The sequence below is a fragment of the Mastacembelus armatus genome, chromosome 12 (genome assembly GCF_900324485.2).
Source record: "Mastacembelus armatus chromosome 12, fMasArm1.2, whole genome shotgun sequence".
Classification (NCBI taxonomy): Eukaryota; Metazoa; Chordata; class Actinopteri; order Synbranchiformes; family Mastacembelidae; genus Mastacembelus; species Mastacembelus armatus.
This window is the reverse complement of record NC_046644.1, coordinates 8,827,213-8,847,475: the sequence shown is the minus strand read 5'-3', so window position 1 is coordinate 8,847,475 and position 20,263 is coordinate 8,827,213. Positions and strand designations below refer to the sequence as shown.

General features: G+C 40.7%; 1 protein-coding gene across 4 annotated transcripts in view; it reads right to left on the bottom strand.

Annotated features, from left to right (window-relative positions):
- Window positions 1–20,263, bottom strand: part of palm2akap2 (PALM2 and AKAP2 fusion) — a 56,843-nt gene that overhangs the window by 11,696 nt on the left and 24,884 nt on the right. For all 4 annotated transcript variants that reach the window (XM_026298421.2, XM_026298422.2, XM_026298423.2 and 1 more), the window contains exons 7-8: window positions 18,838–19,665; window positions 12,234–12,319 (exon numbers count right to left, since the gene is read on the bottom strand). In XM_026298421.2, the coding sequence (XP_026154206.1) occupies window positions 12,234–12,319; window positions 18,838–19,665 (914 nt within the window). The remainder of the gene's footprint in view (window positions 1–12,233; window positions 12,320–18,837; window positions 19,666–20,263) is intronic.

The following is a 20,263-nucleotide window of genomic DNA, read 5'->3' as shown; positions in this document are numbered from 1 at the left end:
TATCACAGACAAACACATTTTTCATGTCCTCAATATGACGTCATTGTCTTCTGTTAGAGTACACACTGGAGCCAGGACACACAGCAAAAGTAAAAACGAAAGCCTGATAATGTATAGCCACATGCAAACACACACAGACACACACATTAAGTTCCTGTGCAGTCAATGTTCCCGGCTCCGTTTCCTCACTAAATATGATACTCTACAGTAACTGGAGCCTGCTGCTGGTTTGGCCCAGTGTTCTCATATACTGGACTGTGAGACCAGACCAAATAGTGCTAATCCACTACTTATTCATGATTTCAGCTAGCCCTCTCTTGAGACAGGCTGATGATACTGAATAACAGCAATGGTACATCGCTGGCAAACTGGCTACATTAACAGTGCAGTGAGTAAGCAGCTGGCAGTGTCAACAGGAAGACAGGTGGGCTAATGGAGGGAGCTAACAGCTGCAATAAACATAATGTCAGAACAGAAGAATAATTTATGTCTAAGTCTGCAGAGGCTGAAGTGAGCAGTTTCTGTGGTCACAACATTATGTGATAATGTTTAGCACAACATCAGAATCACATAAACATAATCTATATAATAATTTAAGAATGCCATAAACTAACAAAGCCGAGTAGGGTTAGTACTTACCTGCTACTCTAACAAGCACCTTGTGTCTCAACAGGTGATCAGTCTATTTGAGTGATCCAATGTGTGTTTTTCAAAAGCCTGATTCTTTCAGTTCTGCTATATAATAAGTTCTAGCACCCATGTATGTGTTATTTTTACATACTTCATAAGCTTTCCTAGCTTTCCGCTCACTTCAGTCCAGCCTTGGTCCGTCCTGATAGTAGGAGTGCCGAACTTTTCCCTGGCCAAGCCCTTTCCTCCTCTTCTTCTCCTCCTTTTCCTCCCCTCCCATCTCTTTCCTCTCCTCCACAAAGCCTCTCCTTTCTCAGTAACATTCCTGACGGCTGCTCTGTAAGCTGTGAGGTCATGGGCGAAGTGTGTGAATGTGTATGTGTCACGCACAAAGACCCCTTCTGTGCAGGCTCTTAAACACACACAAACTGAAAACATCCACCCTGTGGCTCCTTTCCTGTGTAAGGCAGAGCCCTCTCTTTCCCCACACCGTACATATGTCGCTCGCCCATTTCCCTTTAACCGAGAGCTCCTGAGGAGATAGCGGCAGGCAGAGGCAATGACGAGGACATGATGACTGAAGAAAAGGGAGGAGGTGACAAGGGAGTATTGGAATTTTCTTCTGTCATCAGTATGTGGACTGTTGACTCGATCTCATATGAAGGTTAGAATGATATACTAGTCGCATTCACTGCCTAATAAAATGGGAGGAAATGACACCTACTGCCTGATCCTGCCTTATTGCAGAGTAACGCATTTTATTATTAGTGTTTTTAGAGTAGACAAATTGGTCTCAAGACTGTTTCAGAAACTTGTCAGTATTGACAAAAGTAACATTTACTGAAAGAAACAAGATCTGTCAATTTTTGGACTGAAAGTATTAAATAAAATGCTCAATGTCTTAGGGTCACTCGAAGGCTACCTGAGTGTGTCTGTGTGGTGTGAGTGTGTATGTACTGGGTCACAGGATCAGACAGGTGGAAACCAGAGCTGACTTGAGTCATGGTTCACTTTCTCTGCTCACAAACACTACAACAAGGTGCAATGGAACTGGAAACACTTTCCTTGAATTTACAAGAGCAATTAGCAATATTGTGTTCGCGGCTGCTAAATGATGGAGGATGGCGCTACGATCAAGGTGTTGATTTCAGACTGCATTTCAGCAGGTAATATTAGAAAGATACATTTTTAAAGCCAAATATGCAAACAATGAAGGAGTTCTACATTTGACACATATTACATCTTGTCTGAGCACGTTTCCATTTGCTCTAGTTAGTGATCTTCCACATCTCTGCTGTGAACGTGACCTTGTTTCGACTGCAAGAAATTGTTATACACATTAATAATAAATGTCTTCTTTTCATTGTCTGGTAACTTCAAGGGATAATGCCCATGTCACCGTGTATCCAACTGAAAACTAACTGAAATCATCGTAGCACTTTGAGATGAAGGGTGATTCAAGTTCAGAAAGCTTTTTCTAAGTATGAATAAGTATGAATAAGTATCTGCTGTGCATTATGTCACACTGTGACAAACAGTAGCTGTCCCTCGTCATCTAACTGTGAATTCACAGCGATGCCAATAAAACACACCACAGAAACTAAATTTGAGCTTTGCCACTGAAAGCAAATGTTTTTACTCCTGTCCCTTTCAATTGTCCCTGATGGAAATGACAAACCACAAGTTCTTAGTGAGTTCCCAGGCTTGAAATATCTGAGCCATAAGACTGTAGAAAATCGGTCACAGAAAATTAGGACAGTAACCTAATTATTGCACATGCACTGGGGAGTTTAATTCCTGGATGGGTTGTAACAGAGACCTGTTATGGTCATTTCGTCTGTGCTGGTGATTTATAAAGGGAACAGGTAATGACCATAGAGTCCGGACAAACTGAGAATACTGGACACATACAGTATGTGCAGGGTTTGTTCATGTTAGCGTGTGAATACACGGAACTGGGACAACACTATCGAGTCAATAAAGACTAGTGCCCCGAGTGATCTTATGTACCGGAAGTTGATCATGATTGATCAGACACACGGAGAATGACACACTTATACACTGCAGCATTCCAGAAGAACACGAATCCCCATAAACACACATAAATAGGACACACATTCCCTATTTTACTAATTAGGTCCAAGGAAGCTTCAGGGCCTGTTTCTTCATCTGCATGTGTGAGTTTATGTCACTAGTCAAACACAACCAAATTTAGAATCACCACACGGGAGAATCATTGGGTTTTTTGTGTTCACAACTTGAACTTTTTTACCTGAACCAGGGACGGATAGTTATTTAATCTTCAATAATTTCCACTAGAATTTTGCATCTAACACTGAATGTCAGAAATGTTACAAAACACTCAAACTTTGCCAAATGACAACAGTGTGATAAATTTGAACACAAGAAGTGCAGCCTTTTTAGAAAATGAAACAAAATGACACTGCAATGTAAAGGAAGCCACTCACTGGATAAAAGCCTATCACAGCTCACAGGTCATCTAAACAGGAAACCAGGAACCTATCCACGGAAATGGCCGCTGAGTACAGGACATACACACTCAAAGCTAGAGGCCACCTGCTAGAAAACACACACAAACAAAAACCGCTAACAGCATGATGTGAAGGCCACAGGGGTCAGCATGAGGCAAAATATATGGGCTGAATTTATGCATTTCAAAGCCAAGTCATACAGAATCACTAAAACAATGTTCATCCTTGTTTCAGAAGGCCTAGTAAAATAAGGCTAAGATGTACCAACTGTGCATCTCCATCCTGCTCCATACAGACACGCAAGCACAGGGACATACTGCAACACTACAAAAGAATAATAATGAAGGCGATTTTCACCTACCCATTGCCAGAGAGCCTGAAACAACAACCAGACTGAAATCATACTAAATATCTTTTAGGTTTGAGCTTTACAGAGAAACACACTGCATGTCTGGACTCATGGCAAGTTATTTGTGTCCCTTTCGAAAGATCTCATGACACCACTCACACACAACCCAGACCCCCTAAAGACCCCTCCATGGAACAGCAACAAAGAACCCAACAGGCGCTTTGGTGAGGCTCTCTAGGCTGAATACTAATGCTAAAATCCCCTCTCTCTCTCTCTCTCTCACACACACACACACACACACACGCAAATGCACGTCTTCAGCAGAAAGACCTGCAGTCAGAGAGTGTGACCAGTTGTGTACACAAGCTCTCCAAGCACAAGAAAGAGAGCCAAATTAACACTCCCAGCACAAGTACAGGACTAACTGGGACAAAACACTGTCTAGTAGTAACACTGAACAGCCACACATTATTACTCTGGACTGAGTAAAAAGAACAACTGTTTTTTTCCCCTAGGCCTAGAGCTGTGTGCACAAGAATATTTCATACTGTGAAAGTAAAACAAACTGTACTTTCCTGGGCTGGTTGACTGGTGAAATGGTGCACTATGGTTGTATTGTGACAGTTAATGTAAAGTGCTTCAAAAGTTAAGACATCTATGCAAAATAGAGGTCATCCTGATCGCCTTGAACAGCTTTATTTAGCAATAATTACAGTCTGTTGCAAATTATACTGCTTGACACATTATTGACTGGAAATAATTTTATTAAAAGTTACTGACCTCTGCCAGAAGGAACCAAGAAGACAGTATAAAGCCATAAGATGTAATTGCCTCATTTGATTAGTGTCCAGGCAACTAAATGGACCAGACATCTTAAATCAGAAGTAATGTGGATATTATAGAAGCCTGCTTTCATTTGCTGTTATATGCAAATCTATGTGTAGGTATATTAGTAAGACTATAATCAGTCAAAACTATTCAATTTCAATGTTCTCACTTTATATAATATAACCTGTGATTTTCCACTTATAGCCACTTACAAAATGCCATGACCACTTGGCCAAACTGGAAATATGGAGGCACAATTCCTTTTTTTTTTTTTTTTTTTTTTTGGAAAACTGTTCCCTTTCCTTCCTTTCCTTAGCCTCCCCTGGTTATGTAACAGTGCAGATCTCTCCTGTAGTTAGTCTAGCACACACTATGACTTTGTTTCCTATCACACTACACACAACAAACCCGACAATTCAGTAACAACAACCATTTTAATACACTACCCAATGGCTACACTGTGTAATGACTCATCAATTGTTAAACTTTATAAACTTTTACTCCCAAACAAATGTGTTACTAACATAGGTAACCACTGAACAAAAAAGTATGAGCATCAGACAGACATTACCATAGAAATACGAGTTAAAATAACTTAAAAAATACGTTGAGGTCAGGCATAAAGTGGGACCCATGGATGGCTGAGTCTGAGGATTTTGAGGATGTGCTGGTGTGTGTGTGCATGTGAGTTGAGTGTGACCCAGTGAGTGTGTGTGAGAGTGAAAAAAAAGCCACAGAGCATATAATTCTAATCCTTTCTCAGCATGAATCAGCCCATTTTGGTATTTTTGTCCCAGACCACACAGTGAGAAAATAGCATAGGCTGTAAACGTTTCTCTGGATTTTATCTAAAGGGAAAGGAGACCATTTGTTTTAAAATTAGATCAGGTTGTATGATACATTCAAAGAGTGTTTTTTTTTCTGCAGTGTCACAAAGCAATTGCTGAATCAGTTGTTGGTTTCTTTTTGTTTTCTATAAACAAAAATCGCAGGCCCATGTTGCCACTTTAAGTTTATAGGTAGCAAACAATTAGGTAAAGTACTCATTTAAAAGTTAGTACGCCCTTAAATACACTGTTTGTGTTAGAGGTAAATACAGAAGATAGGTGACTTAGTACACTACACTGTGACACAAAGAAACATCAAAGACAGCTAGTATTTAAAATCAAACTATGTGTATGCAGGCTGACAACACTGCTAATACGGTGAGCTTATCAGGAGTGGTGTCTGACCTTACTATCCATCACCACTGTTTCTGTTGCACTGTTTCTAGAAATAGCATCCCATCTGCACATCTTGATTCTGCATGGCAAAAGCTGACCCAGCCACAGCAAAATTAAAAAAAAAAAGCTATTTAAGACCTATAGCTTTAGCTTATTCGCAACCATCAGCCATAGCATATTACCACGGTCATCCTAAGAGTGAATCCAGTGTTAGCTTACAGTATTAACTATATCTGCTCTGCCTCACACTGAGAGGAGCAGTGTGGTAATCACCTGTCTATTTCCGGAAAACAGCTCATTAGCCTGCAGTATTTAGACAGAGGAGGGAGGCTTCACACAGGAAGAAAACAGCATGTGGCAGCGCATCATGTCTAAGCCTGACAATTACACTATTTACCATTTATTTACTTTTTTCCATCCTGTGCTATTTTCACTGGTTTCAAAGAAATACCATTGATTCTGTGCAGATTATAAAACGCTGATTCAGAAAACAAATAAACATAAGGTTTGTCCTCACATGCTTCACCTTAAACTCAGAGTCTTGAATTAATCCAAAATCAGTCCTAACCGTTTGCTGACTTTAAAAGACAACAAACCCCAAAACTTCAAACTTCTGTTACAGAGTCGGTCGCATTCAGTAAACTCCATGAATTATTTCAGGATAAGGTGTTGTAATCACAATCTATTTTGGTGTCACCTCTTTCACATCCTCTCATTTATCCACTTCTGACTTGTTACTGATGCTACTGGACAACCATCCAGCAACAGGCAAGTACATCTCTGAACTTATTTCAATCATCTGAGAGAGAAACTGTGAACATGCTAGCAGCAGTTAGTTCCTAGGGGGAGATTTGCAGTTGAAAAAAGTGAGAGTTGCACCCTAGAGGTCTGTACACTGCTGCCTGTAAATCTGTGAGGCCCATCCTGAAGGACATATACGACATATAGACGCTTTAGAGATTTTTCTTGTGGCATTGGGCACTTAAAGTGTCCTAGACTCGTTGATAGCTAAGATTCTTTTCCCATAGGTACAGATACAAACCAGATGGCTGGACCTCAAATATACATCATTTTTAAAACAGACCCTGAAGTAGAAGTAACATCACCTCCTAAAAATGCATCAATTTTGAGGGTCCCACAGCTCAGCCGGTCTCTCACAAAGAACGATAACACCCACTCAGCTGACAGCACCCCCAAGCCCCCCTCACACATTCTGCAACAGCTAAAGCCCAAATGGTGTGCTGACATTCCAGTCTAAAGCTGGAATGTGATAAAGAGACTTCTGCAGCTTTTCACCATCAACACACAGCAGTGAGACGAAACCCTGACATTGGAGGTTAACCTTCCTGCTGACTTCCTGGAATTACACCTAAAGTCTCTGGTGTAGTTTTTAATCTTGTTTATTGTGACCTCTTATGTGGAAAAAAATGAAGGTTATTTAGCTTTCTTTGCTGCTCTAAGAGAATTATAAGCCCATTTACATCATTTTAGTAAGAAATGTTCTGTTCAAATACAGCTTTCTTAATTATGTCCCATTCCACGGCATTTTCTTTGGTTATATGTTTGTTGTAAACAGTATTTGTGCAGGCAGGGGATTTATGCTTTGCTTTGTGTTAAATGAATGACTTTTGTTGCATAGTACAACAATAGTCAGTGGATGTAGTGGACAATAGTAGATGGTGGAGGTTGTGTAATGGTGGCCATCACATGGCTGGGTTGTATTGCTGGATTTCCTGCATCTCTCCAGATCTCTTCCTTTCTGGAATACAAGTGCCAAAACAGAACAAAATACTTTGAAGATGGAATGTGACAAAAAATGACTCTTTGACCTCGTAAAGTGTTTCATTCAAACATTTTTCTTTCATTCCTTCATTCCATTTCTTTCATTCCTTCACATTATTATGAAATAGGCTTATTCTGACCTTAACTATACCAAACCTTTTTTTTGCTGTATTATCAAAGAATAGGTTAGGAGAAACAAATCAGAAACCATCAGACACAGATCCAACTATGTGTCTTTTTGTTGCCATCACGTGGTAAACAAAAATAACCACTAGTGTCATTCACACCCTAAATATATACTTAAAATTCCAGCTACTTCAGACATACACAAACATGAAGAATCTTTGTTTAGATGCTGGGAAAATTATTTTCAAATCTCAGTCTAATAGCTGGCCTGAGGGGCACTCACATGACTTCTAGCGACAAACACTCAAGCCACATTTCTTTCCTATTCATGTCATTCACTCATTGTCAGCTGATACCAAACATATTACATTTGTGACCTGAGGGGCGACAGCATGCTGTATATACTGTATATACTCTATAATTCCTCAATATAAACAATAATGCACACACAAGCGCGCACACACATACACACACAAACCCCCCCAAATAAATAGTTAATTACTTTATTAATTACTTTATGAATTACTATTAATCAATATAATTTAAATAATCTCAAATTTAATAACGGCTGTAACAACTGAATTTCCCCTTGGGGATTAATAAAGTACTTCTTCTTCTTCTTCTTCTATATCACCCACAATGTGGTACAACTCAAAGATATCACAGTGTGTGTGTATCAATGACATTTGTGTCCATCTGAAAACCACTGAGTTGATGTTAGGGACTTCACCCAATAACACAAGGCGGAGTATCACCCTCTTCCTGGAACACAGCCAGTAGAGGCCCATCAACAGATCAGCCATTGAAAGGCCATCAGCCAGTTAATGTCAACAACATTTGGAGCTGTGTGAGGCTAAACAGACTTCCTACTAGGATCCTCCACCTCCCTCTCTCCCTCACATTTTCCTCACTCCAACTACCCCCAAAATGCACACACACACTGAGACACACACCTGCAATGCCCTTTATCTCTCCTTCTACCCATTGTCTCTAGTCATCATGTGGGACTCTCTTATCCCATCTGTCCTTTTGTACCATATTCCCATTTCCTTCTCATGTGTACTCGTGGCTCCACAAGATGCTGCTGTTATGTAACCTGTGATTTTGTGTGTGTGTGTGTATGTGTGTGTATATCTTCTGGGAAGAGGGTGAGGTTTGGAGGAAGAACACATCATTGATAACTTTGTTGTTCCTGTCAGTGCTGTCACACAGTCTATGGGGCTGAGAGAAAGGAGTGAAAATATACTTCCACTACACATACGCATGCACACACACTTCCAGCCTGTACAAACACACAGAAACCTTGAGTTACACTAACAGGCACTGACTGCCTCAATGAGAAATTTAGTATGTGGCATAGACCTTGTGTTATTGACCATCAATTTCATTTGGCATGCTGCTGTATTTTTTCTGTCCCTGGGCCTAGCAGAAGTATTAACAAGCGCTGTGTCTGAATTGGCAGTTTACTGCTTCACTTCGTTATTTCCAGAATCTGCAGCCAGATTCAAATGGTGACCAAATAAAACAGACAGCACAGCTGTTGAGCTTTTCTAAATGCAGAGTGGGGATTAAAACTGACTCAAACATCCACCATGGCCTTGTTAACTCTTCCATTTCAAATCTTACTGATCAAATCTAACCAGCATTTCATTTTATTGCTTTAAGTGAAGTAAGCTCTTCTGCAATTTACCCATGATCTGAAGCTATGGGTTTTTCATACTGTTTAATGTTCTTTGCTTCCTCTTGCCAGAGATATATTAACCTCTGAAGCCTCCATCAGAACATTGGACTGATAAGCTGCACTCAGGCATAATGTCAGTAACTCAACAGAGAAGTAAAATCAATCAGCATAATTAAAAGTGATTGGAAAACAGGGTCAAGGTAAATAGTTTTTTCCGCTTCAAGTTATTCTGACAGCAGCTTTTGTTAAATGCAATAGTAATGGGATATTTAAGTGTAACATTTCTGCATTATGAATGTGCAGCTAGGTACTCTGTCTAAACTAAAAGATCCTCTGATGTGTTTTATCCATGCCCCGAAGACAAAAATACCCAGCAGCCAATCAGCATGGCAAAGTCCATCCCTTACTGACATGAACATGAACATTGTCAAAGTCTGCTATCAAGTGCAAGTTGCTTGGCAACAGCTACAGAAAAAGAAAAATTCAGCATAAGCAAATCTGGAGCAAATAAAAGAAGTCTGGCTTCAGGTGGTTTGCTCTGAACACGTGCCAGCTCTCTCTTTGGTTTGATCAGCTGCTACTCTGTAGCAGCACTTCTGTGATTGACTCCACTTTCCATCTTTTTAAAATATTAGGATTTTTAAATGCAACCCATAAGTTTTTTGGCAGGAGAGAGGCTGAATTTGATAATATGCTGATGTTTTATCAAAGGTTTTTACAACAGCAGTAGTATTTATGTCAGAAATCCCATTGAACAGCATTTGTGGGGAGGAATATGACAAGCGACAGCTACAAGAAGACTGTCTCTGTGGTGGTAACCAGGTTAAGGTCATTGCTGTATGTAGGTTAAAGTGATGCAGAGGAGGAAGAGCAGCAGAATGAGACAGAGACTACTGCAGCACAGTCTGGTCCACTGACCTGCTCTGGATGCTCCTCTCAGGACAGGAGGGTGCTGTATCCTGTGTCCTCCCCTCTTTAAAGCCAATCAGTGTAATTACAGACTCTTGTCTCTAATCACCAGCACACAGGCAAACACATTCATAGCTGACAACTCTGTTAGCATGCAAATAAAGCCCACACACCCTCCACCTATACTCTTCACTTTCACTCAATATCGCTCCCAATGACTTCTCGATAACTTCGGTTAAAATACATGTCCGTAATGTTTGGTTTTAATTCAGTCTACCTGTTTGGAGAAAGATGCGTAGCAGAGCGCTGATTCTCGGGAGCTCCTTAGGACCGACTAATTAACGGCTAATAACCAGGATTAGCTTTAACGGCGGACACGGTAACCGACCTGCTGACCGCTACTTCTTCTTCTCCTGTCCCCTTTGTCTCCTTCTTCAGCGGTCACCACAAGGAAAACGTGGTCGCAGCTGCCGCACCAGCGGCGGGCGGGACGTTAAATGAAACAAACGGACGAGAGGAGCAACGGGACAGACGCTCGTGCGCTCTCAACAGTAGTAACAACGGTAACGGCAGCTTGTGACTGGGGTGACACCGAGCTCGTTTTTTACGCTCCAGCTCTTTTCCACTCGAGAGTTAGCTAGTTATCTCCTCTTCTTCCTCCTCTTCCTCTCTCCCCCTCTCTCCTCCTCTCTCTCTCTCTTTCTCTCTTTTCGAGGCACGCGCGCTGAATAATGCAGGGCTCGCGAGGTCCCGCGAGTGTTTTCTGTCCCGTTCCAGAGACAATCAGAGAGCGAGCCGCCAGCGCGAGCTCCAGCCAAGCACAATGAGGCCGACCCGCGTGGATCAGGTTACCGCCGTACTGCCCCTCATTCATTTATTCAGCTGCTAAACAATCTGGCTGCAGCCCGGCCCGAGCAGCCCTCCCAGCCGCCCTCCCTCACCCTCTTCCCCGTCCTGCCGCCGCGCTCCCCCTCTGCACCTCCGGCTCCAGTCCCCCATCCTCTCAAATGTGCTCAGGTGGCGTTTTCAGAAAAACAAAAACAAACACAGAACACTCCAGAACAGGCAGTGGTGGTGGTAAGTGGGTAAACCCGCATGTACAAGCAGGAATAACTAAAAATAATCACAATATTTGGACAATGGCCTTTGATGGCTGTTTGATTACAGCTGTAGATTTCAAATTTATATTAAAAAGACTGGATTACAAAATATAATAAACCTAATGAAAAAAAACATGTTAATTTGCACCATAACAGTAGAAAAAGTGTAGGATCCAGTGTTTTGTTGTCCTGACTCATACTAGGAAGTAAAAGTCTCGTAGTAAAAGATATCTCGGCCTCTGTTAGTTCAATTTTGACACCTATACCTTCTATGGATATGTCCAGTGAAGTGTACAACAAATGCTTCCAGTAATCATGACTTTTGAGTTTATTGTTCTATGTGCACAGGGCACCCATGCAAAAGAGAATGAAACCGTTCCCATTGGACCACCCTGGATAAATAAAGCTAGAATATGGCCATCCTTCTTCCATCTGTCTCTAATAGGTCCTACAACTTTTTTGGAAGTGTGATACTAAATTACTTGAGTACACCTTTAAGGGGGAAATATTGTACCCCAGAACCTTTATGTTACTGCTATTTTTACAGATTAAGATTTGCGATTTTTTTTTTTTTTACCAGACTTAAAAACTGTTTCTGTAAGAAAAAACAGATATTTAAACAGTTTATATACTGTATATATTTCTGTTTTTTTAGAACATAAATATACAACAATAAGAAAAATACCACAGTACCACTATATACTGTTGTTGTTCATTCCATTATTTGTGCTTCACATTGTCTACCTTTTCCATTGAGGTAAAAGAAAGTAGTCGGAAGCTGTTTTCTGGGGGACAAAATCAGACCAGCCTGACACACACCTAGTACACACAACATTTCAGTGAGTGGCAGTGCAAAAAATGGATAATGGAAATTGCTGCTTGGAAGCCAGTAAAAGGTGAACAAATAGCCCATTCTGTACAGCAGCATTAGCTGTTTTAGATCTTTCCTGGCAGATAGCACTGGTGTAGCTCCTAGCTCATTTTTGGTCAAGCCATGCTTTCTGTGTGAGGAATATCTTTTAGAAACACTAGTTGTATCTAGTATTGAATTCAAGTAATGTTTGCCTTATATTTACATGTAAACACAGTCACACAGACATACACTCTACTTACCATGGCAGTGTGAGGATTTCTGGTCAGAATGGGAGCTTGATACCCATTCGCTGTTGTCACGGCAACACTTGGTGTTTGGCCAAAGCCTATGATGAAACAAAATTTGAGATAATGTTACCTGTGAGTATAGTACATATATGTTTTTATGCTTGCTTTTGATGTATATGTTAATAGACCACATTTATCATAAGACTATATAAAGTTTATCCAAATATTTTGTTTATTTGGACACACAAAAGAATGTTTTATCTTGTTATCTGGTTTTGGAAGGAAAAGGATGAGATTTCATGTGCAAATCTGACACTGAAAAGCTAATTTTGCAAACATGCCTCTGACCTGTGAATATGATAACATATTTGTTGTGTTTGTCATTGTGGTGGGGTCCAAATCTGTAAAGCTGTCTGCCAGATATCGTCATATTGAAAATTTTCAAGTATTTGCATTCACATGACAATACACTTTTAGTCTCCTCTCAGAGAAGAAAAATATGAATAAAACAGGTTATTACTGCAAATATTTACTGCCTTAACTTGCCTACTATGACCACTGACAATAGCACTTCAATTAATACTGCTACTGCAATTCCTTGTATTACTGCTACTGCTGCCACTGTACTACTACTAGTGCCAATACTCATTACAACAATTGCAAAAAAAGTGTAGCATTAAAAACTGCATACTGCATATTGTGCTATGTTACTTCTAGTGTCAGAATTACTAAAGTATATATTTTTGTAACAGAGTATTTTATCTTGTGCCATTACTATTTCTACAACTGTAAAAAAAAAATCATGTTCCACCATTGGCAGTAGTTAAATAACAGTAATAGCAAGAGTATTAGAAATAGTAGTAGTCGTAGTAGTAGCAGTAGCAGTAGTGGCAGTAATGTTAGAAGTATTAGTAGCAGTACTTGTAGTAGTAGTAATGTATTAATCATATGCCTAGTAAACCTAATTTATTTGCTACAACATCACAAGTCCAACAGGTTATGGTACCTAAAACTACACACTCACCAAATAAAATACACACCGTATGCCACGAGGAAAGGGAAATGTTGCTGTTTGATATAATTTGAATCATAAATATTCATTTATCTCAAAAACATATCTGCTATCTACTACTTGATCTGTGCACTGAATCTGATGTCCTGTTATTGTTTAACTGTAAATTTTGATTATAGAATTAATTCACCAAATCATGGATCAACCCACTGGACTGGACCATGGAGTCATGTTATTATAACACACTGATTCTGATTATTGTACCTTCATTGAATTATGTCACTGAAGATGAAATGCCTTACATGTTACCTAGAGCAGACTGCTTATATTGAAGCCTGTTTTCCACACTTGACTCTTATTATCATTCAGTCATGTGTGTGCACATGATTGAGAGTGGTTAATAATTATCTGTAGACCTGGTTTTTGTTAAAGATGTGAGTCTGTCATTGTCTCAAGATAAATCAATTAATGTTATTATTGCGAAAAACACACTCATCCTGTGTGCTGGGAAAGAAAGACAGAGTGTGGCCTAAATAGTAGTCCTGTTTTCAGAAGCTCGTTTTCATGACGTCTCTTATCACTTTGTATTGTGTCTCCAAAGAAATTTGTGTCATGTTTATGTGGCTACCCACTATAGATCATACAGTACATAAGAACGATAACACCCAGTCGATAGCTCAGTAACTGCTGCCACAACTTTACTGTTTAACATACTGTTCTAGTCATACAGTGCAGTTTATTGTATGTACACTATTTATCATATGTGTCCTGTTTCTGAAGTCTCCTGGAACAAGTCTGTGACCACTTCCAGGTCCATGCAGTGTACTGGGAGAGTTGTGTAAGTGTTTAGTGTCCCAGTGATGTAGGTGTAGGGTTTTTCAATGTCTCATCCAGCCCTTTGTGTCCTCTGTATTCCCTACTGTGAACTTATCAGTGCTGTCAGTAAAGTTAGGTCAGTGAACATCCTATGCTGTTACATGATTTCTTGCAGTACTTGCAAATGATACCAGGGGGGCGCCTCATAGCTTCTGCAAAACTAGGGCATGGGAGTATGTAGACTGATCCAGCAATCTATGAATCCACTGTAACTATTTATCTACCCTTCACCCTACTTTATTTCCTTCAGCACCCACTTCTCCTCCCTCCTATCTTTTTCAATACTTACAGTCCTCATATTGCCATGGTCATACCAGTGTAATCATTTTTGCAGTGTGTAAACTCATTAAGCTTCAACAGACACAGTATGAGTCCCTAGAGGAATGTTGCAGTTATATTGAAGCCATTTTTCATGAGCAATGGCAAGTCATACTTTGCAGTCCCTGCTCATCTGTGTACTACCATCCTGTACAGCAGTTATCATTATTATTATTATTATTATTATTTCCAGTAAAAACAGGATGATGCTATAGTGTAATCTACCTACAGTACTTTAAGAGTTAACTTAATTGCATTTAAGTTTAGGGTTTACATTGAGTGTGTGGAACCAGATGCAGTGCAGTGTTTCTCATTACAATACAATTAAAGATTGCATTAAATTAGGTACATTATAAACAGAATATACTCTATTGTTTGCAACTGTAGCTTTCTTTCGTTGATGACTGGATTTGTTTTTAATGCTGCATTTTTTGGATTTGAATGAGTAAATAAGCCTGTGAGAGCAGAGTGCACTGCTTGCATGGGAAAACCTGCGTTAATTAAAAGATATAGGCTCCTACCAAATGTTTCACTTGCTTAATCCTTCACCCTTACACCCTGACAAACATGCATGAAAAACTTGAGCAAACAAATTTTATGTGTCGTGCATGACTGCCGAAAACACGCACAGAAACATTTAATTGCAAAGTGTGTGATTGTGTGTCTGTGCATGTGTTGTGTTTGTTAGTGGCAGTGGATAGTACAACAGGGGTGCAGTAAGGATAGCTTGTGATCTATTTATCAGCAGCCGATGAAAAAGTGAGTGTTAGAGACAGATGGAAAGAACAACAAGCAAGAGACTGCAGGGGGGGCACTGGAGAAACTCAGCTTTATTGACCAAAGATAGAGAGAGGATACAGACATCAGAGAGAGAGAGAGAGGGGAGAGAAGGAGAGAAAATGTGACAGTGAGTTGTCAGAACCATAGAAATGTGTGTGTGAGAGAGAGGGAAAAAGAATGAAGAGAGTGAACAATAGAAAATGGTTCCTTTTTGTTTTAACAGTCCATACAACCATTAGGGCAGGCAAAGAGAGAAAAAGAGACTCCTACAGAGTCAGAGCAGTACTGCAGGCCTGGCAGTGGGGCTGGTGAACTCAACTCAAGTCTGTTGGTCTTGTACAGCTCCTTGATTTACATCAATCACACACACAAACACACACACAATCCAAACAGGCTAACTAGATTGGTCAGACTCCATTAACTTGAACTCAGCTTTGCTCCATTCTTTTTTAAATGTTTTTTGAGATTGCATTCCCTTTATGTTGGCACATACAGTAAGTGCTTCTCTGTTCTGCTGCACATCGTGTGTTCATCACACATTTGGAAAAATAACGCTACACTTTTCAGAATACACTTATCTGCATAGTCTATCAGTCTTGAAAGCCAAACAAGCATGTGATGAATATGTTGTGGCCAATGTCAACAATTATCCCCAGCCTTTATAAGCCTTAAAGCCCCATTGCTGCCAAATACACTTATTAAGGACCGTCTTTGTGTTTGTTTAGTAAAATCAGTCTAAGAGAACAAACAGTGTGGAAACGTGGATACTGTGAAATGGATAGTTAGATTTTTTTGGACTTTTCATCAATAGAATACTTATTTCACACTCCAGTATGGATGCACATAGTAAATGTCAATCTTTAAATTTCTTAACATGCTTAAACACAACACCAAGGTTCCTGTTTGTTTCTACACTAGTCTACTCAAGTCAAGAGCTTCACTAAACTGAATGTAAGCCAAAGGCTGCCTGTGGTGTGCTGTAGGAAGAAAACTAGTAATATGTGTAAAGTGAACATTATTGGTGGTTATTGGCTTCCATGCAAATCCATTGGTAATTAAGTTTCTGCCTCTGCACAATATTTTGAAGTCCTCAGATGCCTTCAAGACCAACCCCAACTGGGGAATGTAAGTAGCCGCCAAGAGTTCGGAGTAGTTGGTGGGAAGAAAGTTGGGTGGAGTTAATTGTGAGATTACACACAGCAAAGCAATGAAGTTAGAGACTGAAAATAAACAAAGCTCTCATTTGTACAACCATACAGTCATCATATGGCATCATAGAACATTAGAACAATGTCTGGTAACCAGGATGATCAGAAATATCACTAGATCTCTATATAGATGTGGACAAAAACTCACTTAATAGAATATAGTGCATATTTACATTGCTTATCTACACAAGCAACCAGACTCATGCAGGCCTGATAGTGGCCAATCACACAGGCAGCTGAACTGACTGACAGCAGCAGTGGCCAGTCACGCTAACACATATATTTGAAGGTCAACCTTCAGTTCTGCACCACAGGACAGTTTGGAGGGAGGGGTTAATTGAGCTGTACACAAAACCATGTAAGGAAATAACTGATTTACCAGACATTTCAGTCGTGGAAGTCTGCTATTTGATGCCATGGATTACTCTTTCTGTCGTTCTTTCTTTTGATGACGTTTACCACAGTTAGTACAGAATGTAGAGATGATGTTAAAAGGTGTTATGTTCTTTAGTTTGAGGGCCAGGTCCAGTAAAACAGTCAAACACATGACTAAAGAGAATAAAATAGAAAACATACCACACTCAGAAAAAACAGATTTAGCTGAGTCCATGAGTCCATCCTCACTGAATTAGGTTAGTTATATGGTCACTGTCACTAATACCAGTTCAGCAGATTTATATTGGCCATCACCATTCTCTCTATTTAAGGTACTATCAAAGAAAATTGAAGTGAATCAAAATCTTCCAGCATTATACATTATCATTCAACAGAATGAGGATGATGACCGCTTTTAAGAGGTTTTCTGAAAACCAGCCTAGAAAATGACCTACTGTGTTTATGGTATTATAATGACTCCCAGGCCACATTATGTGTAGCACCCTTGTAAACGAGGCCCTGGCTGGTGACTATAGTAAAAGCTGGCAGTGTTGTCAATCTCTTTGAATTATAATTTGATTTGTATAAAGAGTACAGTGAATTTCTGGTGACCATCTGCAGTGATTGAATGAATTGAATGGACAAAAAGATGAACATGAATTGCACATAGGCTAATTTTTGTCTAAAAGCACATCTAAGCACAGATGTCATAGTTGGGATTTAGTAATGTGCTAGTGCTTGCTAATATTCATTATTCAAATCTTTGTGCCCAGGCTGTTAGTTGTAACCCATGTTAGTGTTCATAGCTGGAAATGTGTGTTCCTTCGCTGTCAGAGTGTACTCATTAAGCTGCCGTTAACTTCCTGTGCTCTATGGAGTTTAGCCACATTGGAAAGGTTGGCTGTGTCCATTGTATCGGCTGCTAAAGGGTATTCCACAACTTCTTATTGGCTGCTGAGTTAGGAAATACTAGAATAGGAGGAAATTACCTCAGCAGTGGAATTGCTGGTGTTAATGGAGAAAACACCGAAGAGAGAGAGAGCGAGAGAGAGAGGGAAAGAGAATGAGAAAGATGTGGGAAAGAGAGTCCTGTTACTCCTATTTACAGTGTCAAAAACTTTAGTTTCCCAAAGGAAACAGGCATCCCAAACAATTCAATGGCCTTTTACGTTTTAAAACAAAGAAAACTGGAGTAAAAGTCTAATAAAATTATCTCTATCTCTATTTTTATTTGTTAGGACTATCAGTGTGGAAGAATGAAGAGGCACATAAAGAAACCAAGGCAACAAGTACATTCCTCTCCATCCCAGTCAGGGAAAGTGAGTTGTTTGAGTTCATAGGTGGGTGTGTGGTGTGTATATGTGCATGGTTGGAGACATGAGGAATAAATCTGTAGAACAGAAGGCTGAGGGGAAAGGATCTGGAAAGAGTAGAGAGAAGAAAAAAAAAACTGACTGTGTTTGTCTGTTTAAATGTTTTATAAACTGGCTTATTCAAGGTGATCATCTGGTTGATTGTCCTTATTGCCAGGCATACTGTTTGGTTAGACAGCATGGCAATGTGACTGATTGTCCACAAAGTCTTATTGACCACTGAGGAGTTTTATAGAACCTGGTTTAAGCCTCTTGTCAACGAACACCAATTTTCTTCATGTTTCAATCTGATTTCACCATAAAGATAACAGCATGTCAACAGCTTAAGTCCTGCATATTGATGTGGATTTGAATTCATGAAATATACTGTGCTCTTAGAGAACAGAGGTGGGAGGGCAAAGCCTCCATGTTGACAGAGGATAACAAAAGAGCAGAGATGTAGAAGTGATAATGTAGCTGAGTAAAAAGTCAAGAGATGAGCGTGTGTGCGTGCATGGTGTATCAGCTGATCAGAGTCCAGAGGAGAAAAAGGAGGAAGGCAGGGCATCTGTTAGTAACCATCCAGAGACAGAGGAGAACAGAGGGGTGTTGTGGGTAATAATAAAAGGGTGGCACAGGGAGAAGATTCAGTCACATGAGGATGCAGCACTCGCACCGTTTCCTCTTGTCTGTACCTGTGGCAGGGGTGAGGCCAGGTGGGGGGGGTGTGTTGGCATCAGGATTCGCGGGGGGTGAGGAGGTGCTGTCAGGCTCACGGCCGTCAGATGACAGTTCTGTACTGGCGGCCTCAGACGTGGCCGGCCTCCCTGACACGAGGTCAGCTGCTGTACCATCAATGACAGACAGGTCAGTGACTGTCTTCTCCCTCAGAGATTTCTCGTCATCTTCATCAATCAGAACCACCTCTGCTTTCACTGCACCATCAAAGCCTAGCAGCCTCCTGCTCTCACTCATGTCCTCAACGTCCTGGTAGCCAAGGAAAACCATGGTGACTGGGTGCTCTGCACTGGCTTGGGGTGGGGAGCTGAGCTCATTGCCTGAGTGGGCTGAGGAACCAGGCTGGGTTGTGATGGGAGCGGAGGGGGGCATCATGCCTAGCCTAGTCTCCCTTTGGAGGGTGACCTGGGCTGGTGGACTAGAAGGGATGGATGGTGGGGCGCAGGAGGGTGGGGACAGGTCATCAACATCTGCTGGGGAAACATAGGCCTCTGGGGCAGCTGGGCTTACTGTCACCTGACCCTTCCCACCATCCCCTCCTCGTACAACAGGCCGGGCAGCGCTCTGGATCAGCTGGTCAACCTGTGCGGAGCTCCAGCCATTCTCCACAGTGGTGGTGGACACGCCCCCAGCGGAAGTGATTTGGTAGACCACTTTTCTCCCATCGTCATAGACTTTGACACCACGCGACGTCGCATCCAATGGGTTCACACGGTTGGCTGAGAGGACGCGCTGCTCGCCAGTCTGTGGGTCATGTTCTACGTTGATCTCCATGGCAAACATTGCTGTTAAAAAGGGAGGGTAGGGAGGGGTGGAGGAATAAATGGGAGGAGAGACAAGGAGGAGGGAAGGGTTGATGCATCAGGGATTGGGGTTTGAAGGAAAAGTGAAGGGGTGGGGAGGGTCCAGTGGAGGAGGTGGGGTATGATGGAGAACAAGGTGAAGGGAGTGCAGCATGAGGACAGGGACACAGTGTTCTCTGAAAAACTGATATCTGCAGTGTGAGCTTATTCTTTCTTTTCTTAACTGCTATTTGCATAACAAAACCTTGCCTTGACCTTATTCTTTAGAAAGCAGATGCAGGTGTGCAAGCTAAAAAATATCTAATTAAACTAACATAAAATACAAACACATGTTGAAGTTACATAAATTCCAAATAATCAGGATCTTGTCTGTGAAAGTTATGGCATGAAGTTGCTAGTCCAATGGCCTAACTTAATCATACTACCCCAGGTATTTCCCAGTGCAGTCAGCATCTCTACATACAAAAACTGTAATGTATTATATAGTATTACATCAAAACTTTTTTTTTAATATCCTGGAAGACATTGCAAAAATAGAAGTCAAAATAGTACAAATATCTAGAGTAAAACCATTACTATT